The sequence below is a fragment of the Vollenhovia emeryi genome, unplaced genomic scaffold (genome assembly GCF_000949405.1).
Source record: "Vollenhovia emeryi isolate VEMERY1.0 unplaced genomic scaffold, V.emery_V1.0 DF939201.1, whole genome shotgun sequence".
NCBI classification, from domain to species: domain Eukaryota; kingdom Metazoa; phylum Arthropoda; class Insecta; order Hymenoptera; family Formicidae; genus Vollenhovia; species Vollenhovia emeryi.
Genome location: NW_011967165.1, coordinates 148,213 through 169,230, shown reverse-complemented (window position 1 = coordinate 169,230; position 21,018 = coordinate 148,213). Strand labels below are relative to the sequence as shown.

The following is a 21,018-nucleotide window of genomic DNA, read 5'->3' as shown; positions in this document are numbered from 1 at the left end:
CGTTTGCTCACGGACTGGTCAAACGCGAACGTTAACTTGCCTGTATTGTTGTAGTCATTGTAGTGTGTTTTGTGGTAGTGGGTAGTGTAATTTGCGTAGATTATGAGACGTAATTTTAAGCCCTGCACGGAATGTCCCGAACTAATTGTCGGCAACCGGCAACAATTATTGCTAATGCACAGGAGAGCGCGTGTTGTTTTCGAAAGAAAAATCATTTCTATCGCGGTCCCATTAATTGTGAAGTAACCGATACTAAAATGAATCGGCGATTCCGTCTGAAAATGAAGTAGGGAAGAAAAGGCGTAACGCTCACGAAAACTGACGCGCATAAGCATCCATGCATCCTAGACTCGGGGGAATATTTCGCTCTCAAGAGCGAATTCTCACATCTCTGTCGGATAATGTAATCTCGATGCTGTGTAACTTAATGCCAATTTTGCTCTTTTCCTTTTAAAGCCAGCTGTTCCGTACAAGTTGCAGTCTAGGCAGTCACTTTTTGGTAGACGGATAATGCAATTAATTATACTAAAATTACTAATGACGATCTCGGCTTACATTATCCAACGGAAACTCGAGCCGCCCCAGTCGTGTATCGCTTCTGATTGCGACTCGCGTCCGCAGGTGCACGAACCTTCCCGGCGAGGTCCTTCCCGCCCGACGGGACGACCTTCGCTCAGGTCGGCTTAGGGCAGAAGCTCAGCGAGGAGATACTGCCGTACAGCTACTGGAACATGCAGTTTTACCAATCGGAAGCCGCCTACGTACGCTTCGACTACAGCATCCCGCGCGGCGCGAGCATTGGCGTGTACGCGAGGAGGAACGCGCTGCCCACGCACACGCAGTACGACCTACTGGAGGTGCTCAGCGGTTTTAAGGCTCGGACCACCAGGGCGTCCCATGTTAGTGTTATTGTATGTGCCGCTACCCCATTTTTATTTCTCTTTCTCGCGTAACAACGATAATTCTCGGACAGACTATGTATTTTTTCAATTTTTTTTACTCTTCCCCCCTGTATCGTCGAAGACGCATGTACGATCGACTTGAGCGGTGACGGTTTAACTCCAATTTCCGATGCCTTTCACAGCCTTCGATTAAGAAGGAGGTAACCCAGTACATGGAGCCGGGACATTGGTTCCTCTCGCTTTATAACGACGACGGAGATCCCCATGAAGTCTCGTTCATCGCCGTAATCGCCGAGGATATGACGCATAACTGTCCAAACGGTTGCAGCGGCAAGGGCGAGTGTCTTCTCGGCCATTGCCAGTGCAATCCTGGTTTCGGTGGTGAAGACTGCAGCGAGAGTGTCTGTCCTGTTCTCTGCAGTCAAAGAGGTAAGCTTGTCTCACTCAATAAAATATCCCGGGCAACAATTCATCGACAATCGGCTTTTCTTTGTTTTAATTATGTAAACGTCGGTTTATAATAATTTGTATTTACTTTGATTGTTACGTATATAAGCTACATACGTGTATACACATATGTATTATTATATGAAATTATTACTATAAAAATATTGAGAAATCTGCGATAATAGGATTCAACCGTTTGGTTAAAATAACATTAAATTGAAATCCGTATTGGAATTTTAATAAACTTCAAAAATCGGTTATTGGTTACGGGTTTGATTAAAATCCTATTGAAATAGAAAGAAATAACGATTGGTAGGTTTTTTAACTGATTAAAAAAACCAAGTCCGCGCGGCTTCGTTTATTGATTTCTTTTAAATAGAAATCAAAGCCGATTACGTTTCACTCGTTTCAGTATTGCACTTTTGCAAATACTCGCGATACATGTTAATTTCCTGGTACTTGGTACACTCATTTCTCCCTCAGCGCACTCGCGAAGCGATACGCAGCCGTATTTATTTACTGTGAATAAAATGCGCTGTCTTATTTTTCAAGAGGAGTACATCAGTGCGCAGTTTTGTCATGTCTGGATCTAATCAATTGAAATACAAATATTTTCGATGTCGATCAATTGCGGCGACAATCGCGTCTCGTCGGGCTTTAATCCTTGAAAGTACCCATCCGAAATGACGCAATTTTGCGAGTCCCGGGCGCGTAAATAATTCTCGTCAACAAATAATCCCGTCGTTCCGATTTAGGCGAGTACATAAACGGCGAGTGCCAATGCAATCCCGGCTGGAAGGGCAAGGAGTGCTCCCTGCGACACGACGAGTGCGAAGTACCCGACTGCAACGGTCACGGGCATTGCACCAACGGCAAGTGCAACTGTGTACGCGGCTACAAGGGCAAGTACTGCGAGGAGGTCGACTGTCCGCATCCGACTTGCTCGGGCCACGGTTTCTGCGCCGAGGGCACGTGCATCTGTAAGAAGGGCTGGAAGGGAGCCGACTGCAGTCAAATGGATAAGGAGGCACTGCAGTGCCTGCCGGACTGCAGCGGTCACGGGAATTTCGATCTGGAGACCCAGAGCTGCGTCTGCGAGCCTATGTGGTCCGGTGATGATTGCTCGAAAGGTGAGCGGGTGACTGACCGAACGTAATTATATTTCAGAATGTTCCACATCGAGCAAGAAGTAAATTGCGTGTCATTTTTCAGTTCGTAAAGATTAAAAATAGAGAAGTTAGCTGAATTGTCTTATAAGATCAAGTATGCGATAAGATTAAAAATGAAAAGGACAGTTATTGTCAGTTGCGTTCTACTATTTCTCTATTTGAAAAAAATAGTATCTTTTTATTGGTTTTTTATCAAAATTTGTTATATTTATTGTACCTATATTTATGAATTTATTTAAAAAACAGTAGCAAACAGATCGAAATTAGCGCCATTGACAGGGATACGTCTGCGTCGACCTGTAACATTTAAAACCAGCGAGGTAACCGCGATATGAAATTGGGTTGAAAGTATCGATTATACTTTCGGCGAACTGACGATTCCTATGTTTCCAGGTTTTTGGATGGTGAACAGAGAACTTGCGAAGTAATTTTTACGAAACTCTCCCCCGATTAACTGTCCATTTTTCTAGATCCCCTTTCTTCTCGTAGTCGTTTTTAATACTTGTCGGACGATCATCGCTTCGCTTCTGAGTGTCCGCTTCGAGACTAACACACTTCCGTATTATTCCGAGCACTTTGACCAGTCGTTTTCAACCGTCTCTCGCCTCGCCGTGTTTCAGAACTGTGCGATCTTGATTGCGGCCCTCACGGGCACTGCGTGGACAACGCCTGCGACTGCTTGCCAGGCTGGTCCGGCGAGCTGTGCAATCTGAAGCAATGCGATCCCCGCTGCAACGAGCACGGACAATGCAAAAATGGCACGTGTCTATGCGTCACCGGATGGAACGGAAAACACTGTACGATGGAGGGCTGTCCGAATTCCTGTTCCGGCCATGGACAGTGCAGGGTGTCGAACGACGCGCAGTGGGAATGTCAGTGTTATAACGGCTGGGACGGCAAGGATTGCAACGTGCTCCTAGAACAGAATTGCAACGACGGACGAGACAACGATAAAGGTACAGCGTTTAGACACTGTTGTGTTTTTTTATTTAATACAGAACGTAGAAACCTGATTATTTTATGCAATATTTCACAAATACAGTCTGTTTAAATTCAAAGTTGGACGGAAAAGATAAACTAAAAGGATAAAAGTAAAATTGAAATTTTACTTGTATACTTGTATTTGTTGAAATAGTACTTATAGTTAGAATATATATTTGTTCAAAATCAAGAAACCGCCCAAAGCTGTGTTGTAAGTACACTTTTTCCTTGCGACTCTAATTGAAAATAATGTGTCTTGTAGATGGTCTCACCGATTGTGCCGACCCGGAATGTTGCTCCAATCACATATGCCGTAGCAGCCAGCTGTGCGTTTCAGCTCCTAAGCCAATCGATATATTACTACGGAAACAGCCACCCGCCATCACCGCGTCCTTCTTCGAGAGAATGAAGTTCCTAATCGACGAGGGCAGTCTGCAGAACTACGCTCGTCAGGAGACCTTCAACGAGAGGTAAGTTCGCCGTCTATCGTCGCGAGACTTTCCCCTCTCGTCCTTGCGACCAATGTCGTCGTCATGGTCCTCGTCGTCAACGCGTTGAAATCGTTAGCGAAAATTGTCCGTCCCGATGTCGATGTTGCGTCTACAGTCTGCGTGTCTCTGAGTAAAGAAATTGAAATAGGAATCTCAACACATGCGCGATCACGAGAGAATGGCAGCATTAAATAGGAATACATTGACGCTACACATGGTATCGCAAGTCCGTCACATTTTCTTTCACATATGGATTTCTTGAACAATATATGAAACAGATAGTTTCGCGGCAGAAATTTTCTCGAATGCTGTTTTCCCCGAGTTTCTTTATGGCGATTAAATCTCAAATAAAATTCCGACTGGCATAAAATTCACTAATATACTCGCGCGCGAGGAAATGAGATTTTATTATTTAATTCGATTCTTAAAGCTTTCAAGATTTCCCAGATTTCCCAGATTTCCAATATAGCTCGCAGCTCGGGGGAACCGTCGCGTCAGGTGCCTCGGCGTGGTTATTAAGGTCACATGTATTTCAAATTAGGCAAAGGATCCGTATGGCAAAGGAAATGCATGGGGGTGAGCCTGTGTAAAGCGTGAATCGCGAAGGTCGAGAAAGTTGCATGCTTGACGGAACGACTAAAGGTTATTAATAATACGAATACACGGTCCCTTTGACTCGAGCCGGGAACCGAATCGGTTGAAAGATTAGTCGGGCAAAGCCGATCGATCTCTATTTTTAACTAAGCGGGAAGAAGCGCGCACACAGAGAGCCAGGGTCCCAGCTCTCTCTCTCTCTCTCTTTTTCTCTCTTTCTCTCTCTCTCGCAGGGACCCGGTAATCTTTAGCTGCCTTTGCGCGCATATTACAAGATACACGCATACCCCTGTACATCTCTCTTTCTTTCTCAGTACACATATATCACTGACAGTACAGACACGAGGACGCATATACATAGATTTCAATATATTATATCTGCGTTGTTGTGACCCGTGTGAAATCACATCCCAACAGTTTTCTACATATGTTTTGTACGTACGTGTGCGCGAGCGTGTGCCCTGCACTAAGCCTCCCCCGCCCTAGCCCTCGTCTCCATCAATCTATTTCTCTTACTCTCTTTCATTCTCTCTTTTTCTCTCTCTTTCTCTCTCTCTCTCTCTGTCTCTCTCTCTGTCTACTCCGATCTTTATTACAGTCCCTTACGATCAATCTATCGGTATATCAATCCAACCCCTTCCCCGTTCTTTCGATACTTTCTCTTTCTCTCTTTCTCATGTCCGTCCGAGTGGAGCTTGCGTGAATGTGTGAGTCCATGTTTAAGCCTCGAGCTTTTCGCTCATCATGCCGGCTAAGGGGGTAGGAAGGGGATACAATAACCGGACAGTTTTTTCTCCCCGGCGCGTCGGGTCCATTGGAAGGGACCGGCGAATTCTAGTAATCCGGAAACGCGACGTATCGAAATTCTTCGTAAAAGCGGAAAGTTTTCCTCAGACTCTTCTATATTTTCATCCACGCCCCTGGAAATCCTTTGATACTTTTTTTTTCTCTTTCTCTTTCTCTCCCGACCCGCGCCCTCCTCGGTCCCGCGTCCTCCTCTTCCTATTTTCGCCTTTAATCGCATCATTTTAACTCGGCTCTGTTTTATCCGTGCTGCCCGGTCAGTATGTTCTGGAATCACTTCAACACAAGGTAAGAAAACCAGACGCTCGACTAAATGAACGAGGATCCGTAATAAGATCCGTCGTAGCAGTAATAAAAGAACCTGCTACTGTTTGATAATATTTTCGTGCATTTGGTATCTCTCACGTATCTGTACATAAAAATACATCCTGCATCCCGATCGCGACGAACCGTGCGTGTGTGCGTTCGACTGCGCTTGAGAAGCCTGACCTCTCTCGATTTCATTGAATCTCAGCAGGTCTCCTTGGATCATGTATTTCTGCACTTCGCATTTATAGTATCAGTCGTCTCCAAGACGATGAGAGGGCTTAGATGTACAAACGTCTGCCGTAGATATCCGGGGAGAACATTACTCTCGCTGATGCCGATGATATCTACGTTCTCTCATTGACTTAGGACACTACGGGAAATCGGCGAAATGTAATACACGATCTAAGAGTCTCTATCTTGACAGTTGGAACACATTCCACGATCGTTCGAGCTCGCACTTCGTCCTCCGTTGTTGTTGAACACATTCTCATGTTGCATGGTTCAGTTACCTTTTGATTCCTACGTTGTGTTTCGTGCCTTTTACGTTGAGCTTCCGACTTTGTGTTATTCGTGTATATATAAATATATAAATATATATTGACTATACTTATGTAAGTAGTGACTTGTCCTCGACTATTATGCTCCAGTACCAAAGAGGCGCGATTGTTCGGCTGTCGTACACTGTATTCCGTTGTTTATTTCATAAACTACAGGCAACTACAGTCTGACAGAGAGATCCGAGAAAATTGTCCGAAACGTAAAAAAAAAAAGAACGCATCGTTTAGTGTTATTCAGCGGACAGTCGAATGGTTCCTCTTTAGCACTGAGAAGCAAAATTGACGAAAGTACATCGCGTTAAACATTTAACATATCTGCATACGCGATTGGCGATTAACGCCCGATATATCGAGATATTAATTAACCGGCGCGAGGATTCTGTCACATATGAAAGTGGACGTGCATTACCTCTCGATGCAAATTCACTCTCGATTGCCTCTTTTCTCGCGGACGTCTTTTTAAACGTCCATGTGAGAAACTCACTTCGCGTTTAATTATAGCGATTCCTCCCATCACAGATATCGAATTATGGATCAATCTTAAGGATCTATTCTTGAAGTACTTGGGCCTGAAGTAAGACCGAGGCCTTCTGCGTCCCTACTTTATTGTCGCCTTATTTTACTAGAGATACAACTTACGTTATAACATAAAATTGAAAAAAAAATTCTTAATCCTGTATTAACAGTAAAAAGAATATATTTCTCATTTTCTGTTAACAGTACAGACTTTGCTAATTACTGTTATCATTTTTTCATTCACAAAAGGCACACAATTAATTTATCTAACAGACAAGCTTATATTTTCTTACGAAATGTCGAAAGCTAGATCTCTCATTAGGCGTTATCAAGTGACAGTATCTTCTCGTCGGTATACACTCGGAAGGGGAGAGATATCCGAGAAGTGTGAACAGTAAAACAGTAGTAGATTGAGATTAGCCTAGAGAATAGCGATTGCTTTGTTGGTAGTGTACGACGAAGCACAGAAAGAAGTGATCTTAGACTATCTACTCGCTCGCGAGCTTTCAGCGATTAACACAGTTGTTGTCTAACAGCCGGTCAGCCGTCATACGTGGTCGCGTTGTCACGCATCTCGGCACAGGATTGATGGGAGTGCGAGTCAGCACCAGCACACCGCTGGAAGGCTTCACTCTCACGAGAGACGACGGCTGGTTCGATCTCTTGGTGAACGGCGGCGGTGCCGTAACTTTGCAATTCGGCAGGTCACCCTTCAAGCCGCAGAGTCACATCGTCTTTGTGCCTTGGAACGAGGTGAGCCTGAATTTCTCGTCGCGCGTCCACGGGCTCCTGATACACGTCTTACGATTGAGGACAAGGTAACAATGGTGTCATTTGTTTCGTTTCAGGTCGTCATCATCGACAAGATCATTATGAGCACCGCCGAGGAGAAGCCACCCATACACGTTCCGCATGCGTGCGCGGCTCACGATTACGATCTCATGAAGCCGGTCGTCCTGGCGACCTGGAAGCACGGATTTCAAGGTGCCTGCCCGGACAAGAGCGCTATTTTGGCGGAGTCGCAGGTCATACAGGAGAGCCTGCAGATACCCGGTACGGGCCTGAATCTGGTGTATCACAGTTCCCGAGCGGCCGGTTACCTGTCCACCATACAACTGCAGCTGACCCCGGAAGTCATCCCGCCGGCGTTGAATCTGATACACTTGAGGATCACGATCGAGGGTATACTCTTCGAGAAGACCTTCGAGGCCGATCCCGTGATCAAGTTTACTTACGCCTGGAACCGCCTGAACGTTTATCGTCAACGCGTCTACGGCGTGACGACCGCTATGGTCAAGGTCGGTTACGAGTACAGCGACTGCAAGGACATCATCTGGGACGTGCAGACGACCAAGTTGAGCGGTCACGACATGTCTATTTCGGAGGTCGGCGGTTGGAATCTGGACATTCATCATAGATATAACTTCCACGAGGGTATTTTGCAAAAGGGAGACGGCTCGAACATTTATCTGAAGCACAAGCCGAGAGTCATCCTCACCACGATGGGAGACGGTCATCAAAGACCGCTGGATTGCTACGACTGCGACGGGCAAGCTTCGAAACAGCGTCTCTTGGCACCCGTTGCTCTCGCCACTGCCGCGGACGGCTCCATCTTCGTCGGTGATTTCAATCTAGTCAGGAAGATCCTCGTCGATGGAACAGTTAGAACTGTAGTCAGACTGAAGTATGTAACCAATGCTGTTTATACAATAATTCTTTATAACTCTTTTATTTTGGAACTTTCACTCTAAATTTCTAATTTTCTTTCAGCGCAACTAGAGTATCATATCGTTATCACATCGCTCTGAGCCCTCTGGACGGCGTTCTCTACATATCGGATCCAGAATCTCATCAGATTATTCGCGTTCGCAATACCAACGATTACACGGATCCCGATCACAACTGGGAGACGGTAGTGGGCTCCGGAGAACGTTGTCTTCCCGGCGACGAAGCTCACTGCGGCGACGGTGCTCTCGCGCGAGACGCTAAACTCGCTTATCCCAAGGGTGTCGCTGTTTCTGCGGACAACGTCCTATACTTTGCTGACGGCACGAACATCCGAATGGTCGACAGGGACGGCATTATCACCACCGTGATCGGCAATCACATGCACAAATCGCATTGGAAGCCCATACCCTGCGAGGGTACGTTGAACGTCGAGGAAGTCCATCTCCGTTGGCCGACCGAACTAGCGATCAATCCTCTGGACAACTCGCTGCACATGATCGACGATCATATGGTCCTCCAACTGGCACCGGACGGTCGCGTCAAGGTCGTCGCTGGTCGTCCGCTTCACTGCGCTTCGCCATCGGCCTCGTTCGACACGGAACTCGCGACTCATGCCACCCTCGTCATGCCGCAGAGTATTGCGTTCGGTCCGTCGGGTGATCTTTACATCGCCGAGAGCGATTCGCAGAGGATCAATCGCGTTCGCGTGATCGGCACCGACGGTAAGATATCGCCGTACGCCGGCGCCGAATCCAAGTGCAATTGTTTGGAGCGCGGCTGTGACTGCTTCGAGGCCGATCATTATTTGGCATCCACCTCGAAATTCAACACGATATCTGCTGTGGCTGTTTCCCCCGATGGTGTGGTGCACATTGGCGACCAAGCCAATTACCGAATCCGCTCGGTGACGGCAAGCATTCCCGACGCGAGCGGCGCGCGAGAATATGAAATTTATGCGCCCGACACACAGGAGATCTACGTGTTCAACCGGTTCGGCCAACACATTGCCACGAAGAACATTTTGACTGGCGATACCGTGTATCTCTTTACTTATAATGTCAACACCAGCAACGGTAAGCTCAGTACGGTGACGGACGCGGCTGGCAACAAGGTCTTCTTGCTCAGAGATTATAGTAGTCAGGTAAATTCGATCGAAAACACGAAGGGACAAAAATGCAGACTGAGAATGTCCAGGATGAAAATGTTGCAAGAATTGAGCACGCCCGATGATTATAATGTTACCTTCGACTACCACGGTCCCACAGGCTTACTCAAGACGAAGCTCGACAGTACCGGACGTAGTTACGTCTATAATTATGATGAGTTCGGTAGACTGACGAGCGCGGTTACTCCCACGGGTAAGGTGATCAGCTTGACATTTGATCTCAGCCTGAAAGGTGCCGTAGTGAAAGTCGGACAAAACAACAGGAAGCCCATCTCGATGCTGATCAAAGGATCGTCCGTCGTTACGAAGATCGGGGAGGCCGAACAAAGGACGACGGTTCTCGCGGATGGTTCAGTCGGGAGAGTGACACCATGGGCTCATACTGTCAGTACCGATTCAATGCCGTATTCAATTCTAGCGGAGCTCGAGCCTTTGCTGGGCGAGAGCTATCCCGTGCCAGCTAAACAGAGAACGGAGATTGCCGGGGATTTGGCTAATCGCTTCGAATGGCGATACTTCCTCCGGAAGATCCAAGGAAATAAGAATCGCGGTAACACGAAGGCGATCGCCCAGGTCGGCAGGAAGCTTCGTGTCAACGGCGAGATCCTCTTGTCACTCGAATACGATCGAGAGACTAACACCGTGGCTGTGTTCATGGACGATCGGATGGAACTGTTGAACGTCACGTACGACAGAACGGCTAGACCGGTCAAGTGGGGACCGAGAAACGGTATCTTTGCCGGCGTCGAGTTAGAATACGATCGATTCAGCAGACTGACAAGCTGGACGTGGGGTGACATCAGTGAAACCTACGGCTTCGACAGATCGGGCCGGTTATACGAAATCAAGTACAGTGACGGCACGTCGATGGTGTACGCTTTCAAAGATATGTTCAGCCTCCTACCGCTGAAGGTCACTACACCGCGTGGAAGCGATTATCTTCTTCAATATGACGAAGCAGGAGCATTGCAGTCGTTGACCACACCAAGAGGACACATTCATACATTCTCCCTTCAAACTTCTCTCGGATTTTACAAGTATCAGTATTATTCACCGATGAACAGACATCCATACGAGATTCTTTACAACGACGACGGTCAAATTCTCGCCAAGGTATACCCCCATCAAAGCGGAAAGGTCGCTTTTGTCTACGATCACGCTGGGAAACTCGAAACCACGCTTGCCGGTAAGTGGCTCTTTCTGATATAGTTTTGATAAAATACTATCTATTTTAACTTATTTTTCAATTAAATTTTACTGGGTGCGATTGAAAGAAATATTTTTGTTTACACTTAATTTTTGTAAAACATGATAAAAATGTTGAAGACGCAATCCGTTAATCGCAAATCACGAATCTCTTTTCTCAGGACTCTCCTCGATACATTACACTTATCAAGAACCGTCGAGTTTGGTGCGCAGCATCGACATCAACGAGCCGAACTTCGAGATGCGCATCGAATACAAATATCACGCCGGTATCGTGAAGGATGAGAAGATCAAGTTTGGTAGCAAGAGCGGCATGGATAACGCTCATTACCGTTATCAGTACGACGGTAACGCGCGGATATCCGGCATCGAGGTCGACATCAACGGCAAACAGCTACCTCAGCTTCGTCTCAAGTACAACCAGAATCTCGGGGTACTGGAGGGCGTCGGCGATCTCAGGATATACAGAAACCTCTTCAACAGATCGGTCATGCAGGACAGCAGCAAACAGTTCTTTACGGTCACGGACTACGACGAGCACGGACGCGTCAAGACCGTGCTGATGAACATCCGATCCTTCGACGTATTCCGTATGGAGCTCGAATACGACAACCGCAATCGCATCAAGATGAGGAAGCTCACGATTGGGAAGGAGTCGATGGAGAAGAAAGAATGGTCCAGAATGGAAAAGATCACGTATAACGCGGACGGTCATGTGCTGGAAGTAGCGGACACGGAGAACAATTGGCAGTACGCGTACGACGAGAACGGCAATGTGATCGGCGTAACCGAGCATAACGAGAAAATCGCATTGGGCTACGACAGTGGCGATCGAGTGGTCCAGTACGGTGACGTTGAATTCAATTCATACGATGGACGCGGTTTCGTTGTGATTCGCGGGGAGCACAAGTACAGGTAAGTATTTTCTATTTTTATTGAATTAATTTAAGAATATCAAATTAAAATAATATTAAGATGACTTTTGTTTCTATTTCTAAGATAAATTTATAAAAATTTCCATTAGAACAACTAAAATTATGCCATGTGCATATGAAAATCTATTCTTTTCGAAATAAATTTTGCTGAAAACTATTTTGCAGAATATCGATTGAAAATAGTTTTTAAATAATATGTGATATTCTTTCTTTTCTGCAGATACAATTCGCGCGGACAGCTGATTCATGCGTCGGAGCACAAGAAATTCCAGATCTGGTACTTTTACGACGACCGTGGTCGACTGGTGTCCATGAACGACGACCGAGAGAACATCACCCAATTCTTCTACGCGAATCCAAAGACTCCGGATCTGATAACGCACGTGCACTTCCCGAAATTGTCCAAGACGTTCCGATTCCTCTATGACTCGCGCGATTTCCTGATGACCGTGGAGACGTCCGAGCAACGCTTTTACGTCGCGACGGACCAAAATGGCTCGCCTCTCGTTCTCTTCGACACCAACGGCAATCTCATCAAAGAAATGCGGCGCACTCCCTTCGGCAAGATCATCAAGGACACCAATCCGGACTTCTATCTGCCTATCGACTTCCACGGAGGTCTCTTCGATCCCAACACCAAGTTGATCTATCTAAACAAGAGACTGTACGACCCGAGTGTCGGTCAATGGATGACGCCAGCTTGGGAACAAATGGCTAATGAACTCACCACACCGACCGACATTTTCATCTATCGTTTCCGTAATAACGATCCGATCAACTTTAAGCAGAACGTCGAATACATGACGGATCTGGGAAGTTGGCTGAAGCTCTACGGCTACGACATCTCGATGATGCTCGGCTCCGAGTACACGAAACAAATGGTGTACCAGCCGAGCGCAACTGTCACATCCCCGCAACTGACTCCGGACTTTGGCGTGATGTCCGGTCTGCAGTGCATCGTGAACCGCGTGCAAGAGAAGTTCTCTGATCTGGGTTTCGTTCCCAAACCGTTGTTGAAGTTGGAACCGAAGACACGAAACCTACTGCCGCGAGTGGCACATCGCCGGGCGGTGTTCGGCGAAGGTATCCTGGTGTCGCGCGTCGGCGGTCGAGCTCTGGTGAGCGTGGTGGACGGTGTCAACAGCGTGGTGCAGGACGTCGTGACGTCTGTATTCAACAACTCGTACTTCCTGCCGTTACACTTCAGCGTACACGACCAGGACGTTTTCTACTTCGTCAAGGACAACGCGCTGAAGATCCGCGACGATATGGAGGAGCTCCATCGCCTTGGCAGCATGTTCAACGTATCCACGCACGAGACGACGGAGCACGGCGCGGGCACGTGGAAGGAGCTGAGGCTTCACAACCCGGACGCGGCTGTGGTGATCAAGTACGGAGCCGATCCCGAGCAGGAGCGGCATCGTATTCTGAAGCATGCGCACAAGCGGGCCGTCGAGAGAGCCTGGGAGATCGAGAAGCAGTTGGTGATAGCCGGTTTCCAGGGTAGGGGCGACTGGTCGAAGGAGGAGAAGGACGAGTTGATTAGCCGCGGCACGGTCGACGGCTATGAGGGCGTCGACATCCACAGCGTGCACAGGTATCCGCAGCTCGCCGACGATCCCGGCAACGTCGCGTTCACCCGCGACACCAAGAGGAAGAGGCGGAAGAGCGGCAACAGGCGCAGCAGGACTCACAGGCACGACTCGTGATTCGAGGACACCACGACGCGGGTTCGAATAACCTGGGACTTGATTCGCGCGTGAATCCGAGATGCGAGCACCGTGAAACGGGAGAGAAAGGGAGCAACGCGTTGACGGAGAATCGATCCTGCCGCTGCAAAAGTTGTATTAAACTGCAGTTTACGGGCGAGCGGCCGGCGACGTCGCGCCCTTTCTCTCCCCGATCCTCCTCTCGGCCTCTTCTCCTTCCCCGCGCTCGTCGTCGAGACGCGATCATCTACCACGAGCGACCACGGACGCGTGTCCGGTGCAAACCTACCCCGTCGATGTGCCATAAGCGCGTCCACGCGATCGCGATCTATCCTAGATTCCTAGATCGATCAATCGTGCGTGCGAAGACGGCGGGTGTAGGAGCGGGTCGCCAAGTGTCAAAATTAAGCTAGTCGCATTATTAACGAAATGAAGAATATAAAGCTTGTTACATGGTGATTAGTTTATAGAAAGAAAGAGAGAGAAAGAGAGAGACACGTGGGAGAGGGTGGGAGGGAAGGAGGGGTGGCGAGATCCGATATGCGTATCGAAGGGACGAGGATGCGTGCGTGTGAACTTTCTAAGTGCCGTCCGCGACGAAAATCCGGTAGTGTTTTTCGCGAAGAGGAGGGTGGGAGACTGGTGGAGAGTGTGTCTTGGGCTTTTTCGGATCGTCGGCCGAAACGATCTCGAGCCGACGTCATTCAACAGGGTCTGCAAGACACGCGCGTGAGCACGCACGCGGTAGCGAGGATCGTCACGTCCAAGTCGGCAGATACGGGGCGAGAGCCTGATTTTTAATACAAAAAGATACGCCGACGTTCTCCGAACGTCCAGTTATTTCGCGCTCTCTGTTCGGGATGCTCTCGCCTCGCATCTTTGATCGGGACGTATCCGCCCCCGGGGGGTGGATGCGTCTGAACAAACTGTCCGTGGACGTCGCTGTAGATCGCGTCGCGAGACGCCGTAGGGAAAGCGAGAGAAAGGGAGAGAGAGATTGAGAGAGAACGAAAGCGAGAGATTGAGAGAGAGAAAGAGACAAAGGAGAGCAGATATACAGCAGATATTTTTAACAAGGCGCAAATTGGTGTACTAGATGCGAGACAAGCAATTGTAAATATAGCTACTCGAATTCTTAATGGTAAATGTAGATAAAAATATCGTAATGTAACGCGCGAGAACGATCGTAAACTCAAGTGGAACTGTCGATACCGCTTTTTTATATGTATAGAAAGAAAGAACATGACACATACACGCGTACACATGTGAAGGTATAGGAACTTGTGCCCCCGTGATATGTTCAAACGCGAGAAATGGGGTAAGTCGCGAAGTTATATCGGACGCGTCGCGATCTTTTCGGTAAAAAAATAAATAAATAAATAACGCGAGAGATTCTGTCAGGAGGAAACGCAACGTTCGCACGAAACGGACGGTTCACGTTAAATCTCGACGCCCAGGCCTACGCACGATTGGCATACAAATACACAACAAAAACACATTATCGCTTCAAATCGGCCGGATGCATAGCGTGATTGTTATCTCACTGATTCTGCTGATACGCGTTAATTGAATGGGTATAAATGCGGCATCTGGAATCGATATCTATCGAGGCCCTAGGATCCATAAAGAATGCGGGATTTATATTGAAAAATATAATTTCTTTAATGTTCAAAGTAAGTGGAATTTATACAAGATTTCACACAAGTGGGAAGACACACTGCTTTTCCGGTAATAAAAGCAATAGTCGGTGCGAAACTTTTTTAAAGAAGTGATATTAAAACAAATCGACATCACTGAAAGTTCATAAAAGAATCATTTTCAGAATTATCGTACTGCCCCACTTGTCAATCCCAAGTATCTTGAGTTTCGTAGATAAATTTCAAACTTGATGAATGTTGATCGTGGTTGCCTGAGGTATGAGCGAATCTACCGATTTGTCGTAGACAACGTAGACACGTGTAAATAGTATCGTACGACGTAAACGTGTAAGAACTTAATGCGACGTGATATCGTCACTTAATAAAGAGCGAGACGTAACGCGACATGACGAGACGAGACGAGCGACAGTCGTAACGGGATGCGTCGAAGTAATAATGTCCAGAAGAAATAATAATATAAAAAAAATAAATAGTAATATACGATAACGATAAGTAATAAGAATAATAAATAGAGTAATAATAATAATGGGAAAAAAACGATAATATTACCATTGTACGGAAAATGCCCCGCCTATCTTTCTACTAAAAATGAAAAATTATTTTTTGAATTGTGTCGTCGAAGAAGTCCTATGTAACCGTGTGTATGTGGGATCGCCCTGTGAAAAAGAACCTCACCCTCCCCCCGCGCTCCGCCGAAGAGAGCATCCCGGCAAAAAATAGTTGGATTAACAAGAATCGATGTATGCAGAGAGATTCGTTTCGTCAAGTTATAAATTCCTAAATCCTCAGAATATAGGGAATTGGTTTTTGCGATGATTGAATTCTTTTCTATATCCTTTAATACGTGCCCATTCGATTCTCATCGGGAGGAAAAAGAAATTAGAAATTTTTATGAAACGTTGAAAACGTGAAACTCTCTTCCTTATACGGAATTCAATTCCACACCGTCACTGCCTCTCTTTTCTTCTAAGTTGTAATACCGAATCCGAGCTTTTATATAACGCAATTTTAAGACCAATTCTTCCTGACCTCGAAGATCAGATATACACATATATTTCGCCGAAATCAATCCCTTTCGATTCATCTTAATTCACCTATCTTTTACAGGGCACAACCTTAGCCCCTCCTCTGTAACTGATATAGCTGAAACTCGTCGGTGTTTATCAATATTGGATAAATAAGGGAAAAAAAGTGTAGAAGTCTGTGGTTCGGGTCGAATGAAGTAACCGACTAATAGAAAGTAAAGAATGCAAAAAACGAACATAACGCATAATATATATTATATATATATATATATATATATATATATATATATAGAGGGGTACACGGTGAGCCAACGTGCGAGCCAACGGAGCTCCACCACGTTGTGTTCCGCGTAGACTATATGATTAAAAGGAAAAAAAAGTAAAAATACACATAATCATAACTACAAAAAGTACGTATTAGTTGACGAGTTAACGTGGGGTTTAGCGAACAAAGTTAAAGAAGTGTGCTAGTGAACCTTACAAGTAACATCGCTGTACATATCTGTTGTGTATAGCCGACAACACGCCACTGTTCCGCGAAAGTAGTCTTCACGTCCTCGCGTCTCACGAAAAATTTTTCTACCGCGAAATCGCAAGGGATTTTAGCGACGGGGCCTCATTGGATTCACAACACTCAGTTTTCACACACATCTTTACACCCACGTCGTTTTTCCGGATCAAATTTACGGGGGGGAAGAATTCTGCCCATATCTCTCTCGCACGCATCGCCTTTACGAAGTAATAGACAAATCGATAGAAATCGTGTATGTTTTATATTGTAAAAACGACTGACAGACACGCCGCTAGGATTCTTGTTATTTCGCGACACGTTCTGTTTTAAGTGTCTCGAGTTTGATAGATTCTTTTCGGCTTCTTCGGAGGGGGAGCCCGAGGCTGGATGAGACGTGTCGATCTGTGATTCATTCCATATGTCAAACCGTCGGCGCAGAGGCAAAATTTTATTTTTCCCCCGTATAAATAGAGTAAGGTTGAGAACTCGCTAGCTTTGACGCGGAAAATTGCTCAACCATCAAAGCCTCGGGACCCGGTTTCGAATACACAGGCTCGCCTACGTCAACTCCTCGAAACCGTAGTCAAATTGCCTCGGAGCGGTTCCTCGACATTATTATCTCGAGCAAGTGATTTTCATTGTCGCTCCACTGCCCGAGACGTTAGACTAACACTTGAGAGTTGAAAATTATTTGCTCGAGATTATAAAAATACGGCGGTGGAAAGCAGAATTTTTCGAGCCTCTCGGTAACTGAAAGGTTCAGCTTTATCCAATTCAGAAGAAACGCGCGACCCGAGCTAAGCTACGACGGAGAACATTGTTCAAGAGTGCGTTTCGATTCGTTAATATCATTTCGGATGTTAACTCAAGGGAAAGAAAGATTTTTCCGCCGTGAAACACACTGAGAAAGTCTTAAAATTCTCTCGCGTCACCGTCGACGGGCGATTTAAAGCGGATGTATTTCTAAAGCAATTAAATTTGACGACAAATATTTTCCGTCGTAACGTAACTGTGGTAGATTCGGTATGGGAATTTATCAAGTCCGAAAAGAGCAATATTCTCTGATTTGGAGAATCCTCCGGCAAACAGATACTCTGTTCTCTTTTGAAATCTTTATCGAAAAGATCTATTTTAACCATTATATTAATCCCACCGTTTAGCAGCGGATATTATTTTACAGCAGCAATTTGTAAAATGGTACAATATTGTCAAAAACTGCGCTTGATAATATATTATCAGCTGTATATTTTCAACAATGTTCCAGTTGGTTTCGCAAGCCGCAGAGCAGTGTGTGGCGTTTTCAAAGTAGCATTGAAGTACAAGCTTGTATAGTATATTATATCAAGAATATTATCAAGGCATCGCATGACAATGTTTCAGACCATTACCTCAGAGTACCTAAGTACACTCGATACATAATAATGGATTAACATTAAATGAGATCGCCTTTCCAACAATGTTCTCGGACGTGACCTTGGGCGACGCGCGTCCCCTCGATATCGCGTTCTTGACGATCTCCTCCGGCTCCGGCGAGAGCCCGAGGGGACACGCTATCCCGTAGGCGCTTTTGTTACCGAGTTGTCCATTGACACGCCGTTATCCGACACGCGCATTGTAGTTCGTAGGGACGCTCAGCATGCGGGCAGCGGTTTCCCGGCCGCGGCCGGCCGGGTGGTCGTTGCAAGCGATTTTCTATGTGTGCTCGTCTACTTGCAAAAAAAACGATACGTAAAAATAACACGGGAGAGAGAAAAAGAAACAGAAAACGATACGATATGTTTAGGAAAAGAGAAGAAGTCCTGTACTCGAGTTAACTTTACGCTTAGCGCATATTTCCTTCGGGCGCGAGGGCCGCGGGTGAGTCCCGCTCTCATCTAGGTTTTTCCCTCGGCGCTTTTATCCACGCGCCTCACAAAGCGGATTATTTATCCGGCAGAATTCACATAAACCAACCGGACATGTTATTACTGTAGTCCATACGAAAGGTGCTATTCTAAAGAGAAACATTGAAGCGTCTATGTCCACTTCTACCTTATAATCTCGGTGTAACTTTCTTGATCTTTTATTAAGAATATTCTTAAAGTCGCCAGCAGTAATTATAAATTAATAACATCGGTGATTTTTGTCGACCGTGTCTGGCAATTAAAATTCTTATAGCGAAAAATATTACCCCAGCCAGGATTCGAACCTGGGACCTCCCTACAATCCGTGGGCGTCTTAGCCAGCTCGACCACCGGGGCTGTGATAATACTATTCGCAATAACGTGTATATAACTTTTTAAGATGTTGTTTACGCGTCTATTTCGACTTTTCAGAAACTGTGCGTCGATACGGATTGTCGACCGCACAATAACTTGTCGATACGCGATTTTTAAATTTTCTTGATCTTTCTCTAATTCTTGGAACTAGAGAAAGATAAAAAGTCGAACCAAGATTAAAGTTGATCCACAATGGTGGAAATAGACATTGGAGCTTCAAGTTTAGTAATTCCGACAATGAAATGTAATTTCGATGCGACCACGTGGCGTTCGCCAAAAGCGCGATCTCGCTCCTTCGATTCCCGATGTTTCCAAAAACGGATCCAAGAGAGTCTCGGAGTCTACACCGGGAGATTCTCGAGAAACCCGTGATACATGTATCATACCCGAATGCGAATCCCCAAATACCTCGTGGGCGACATTGCGGAATCGAAGGGTCGGAGGAGGGAAAAACGGAGCGCCGCGGGATTCCCCGAGCGGTCTCCTCGTTGCAGGAGGGTGCAAAATTTATTATTGTTACGGTCGGCAAGCGCGATCGACAAGCGCGACTAAGGAAAAGAAAAGCAATACTTTGTAATTATCGTGTATGTCTTTGGACGCCGTTTGAAAGTCCGACGGTAGAACGAGGGACGACGATAATATGTCAAAAGTGAGGAGAGCGTGAGGAAGGATGCGTGAGAAGCTGAAAGAGAGAGCGTGAGCGCGCGTGAGAGAGAAAGAGATATATAAATTAATATATATATATATATAAATATATAAATATGCGAGTTGCGTTATAACGATAGTTACTGCGAGGGGAAATGAAGGAAATCGTGCGCTTTTTTTTTATACATATATATAATGTATAACAGGCGAGCCGCGAGAGACACCGGCCTCGTCGCGCTTCTTTCTATACGTCACCGCGAAATAGCGGCGGTCGCGTGATATTTCGTTTTTGTACATATACGATACGACCGATACAGAAAAAGAATGATATATCGTTCCGTTCCGTTGACGACGGAGCGCTTCTCGTGGTCCCGCGACCGGTACGGAGTCCTCGCGAGATTTCGGATACGGTAAGGCTGCGTTCGGAAACATCACCCAAGTGCCCGAATGTATCGCTTTATCTTTGATGCTCACCGAATGGTAAACAAGGATAAAATGATACACTGGGGCACTCGAGCGACATTTCCGGATGCAGCTAAACACGTCGAAGGGTCAACGTCGGTCCGCACTACGCTACGAATGCTTTGAAGCGCTCTTATTATCCTTTTTTTTCTGATAAAAAGAAGAAGGACGTTTTGAAGCATTTGTAGCGTCCAGCGGATTGCAGGCCCTCGGCCACGAGTAACAATACTGCCGCGACGACTGCCTCATCTTGGACGCGCGTCGACCACGTGGCGATCGCGTTTTCCGCGCACGTGGCTCGGCGCGTCACGCCGTATCCGAGAGTCATCGACAGGTCCAAAACAGAGAGCTCCATATCCAGAGTGTGAGAATCACACGTGTGCGTTGCGAGAATTATATCCTAGGCTTTTAACGTACCTCGCGCTCGACCTGAGCGCGTATCCGAAGCGTATCCGCGCGGAGCCTCCGCTTTATCGCTCGCGGGCGGCGAGGTGAAGAAAAGAGTGCTGCTACGTAAAAAAAAAAAAGGGAAAAGCCACAATCGTACGCGACATTGATGTTGTTAATTAGGGTACCTACAATTATCCGTAGCGATGGTAGTTTCGTACACCCGTGCCCGCAAAAGAAAAAAAAAGGAATCATCTCACCGTAGCGACCTTTATACTTTCATATAAGGACGACGGTCAATTTATACACGGAGGAGAAACGGAGGAGAATAAGAAAAATTTTACTGGCATCTATTCTTGGCATTGGCGTGACGGTGAACGCGGCTCGGGAGTCCCATAGCACATGGGGGGACTCGAACCGGCGAACCGGCGATCACCGGCACGGCCGATACGCAACGCTCGCCCGTTCGTCTGTACTTTACTTTTCCGTTTTTTCGTAAACTTGTACATAGTTAATTGCGATCATTATGTAAATACTCTTAAACACTTACACACACACA

General features: G+C 46.4%; 1 protein-coding gene across 3 annotated transcripts in view; it reads left to right on the top strand.

The window, feature by feature from the left end:
* The window catches only part of LOC105561760 (teneurin-m), a 539,370-nt gene extending 522,811 nt beyond the window's left edge, over nt 1-16,559 (top strand). For all 3 annotated transcript variants that reach the window (XM_012012040.1, XM_012012042.1, XM_012012041.1), the window contains 11 exons: nt 622-899; nt 1,085-1,331; nt 2,105-2,479; nt 3,139-3,474; nt 3,762-3,969; nt 5,650-5,676; nt 7,307-7,523; nt 7,619-8,454; nt 8,541-10,849; nt 11,031-11,784; nt 12,025-16,559. In XM_012012040.1, the coding sequence (XP_011867430.1) occupies nt 622-899; nt 1,085-1,331; nt 2,105-2,479; nt 3,139-3,474; nt 3,762-3,969; nt 5,650-5,676; nt 7,307-7,523; nt 7,619-8,454; nt 8,541-10,849; nt 11,031-11,784; nt 12,025-13,513 (7,076 nt within the window). In that variant the 3' untranslated portion in view covers nt 13,514-16,559. The remainder of the gene's footprint in view (nt 1-621; nt 900-1,084; nt 1,332-2,104; nt 2,480-3,138; nt 3,475-3,761; nt 3,970-5,649; nt 5,677-7,306; nt 7,524-7,618; nt 8,455-8,540; nt 10,850-11,030; nt 11,785-12,024) is intronic.
* The last annotated feature ends 4,459 nt before the right edge of the window (nt 16,560-21,018 follow it).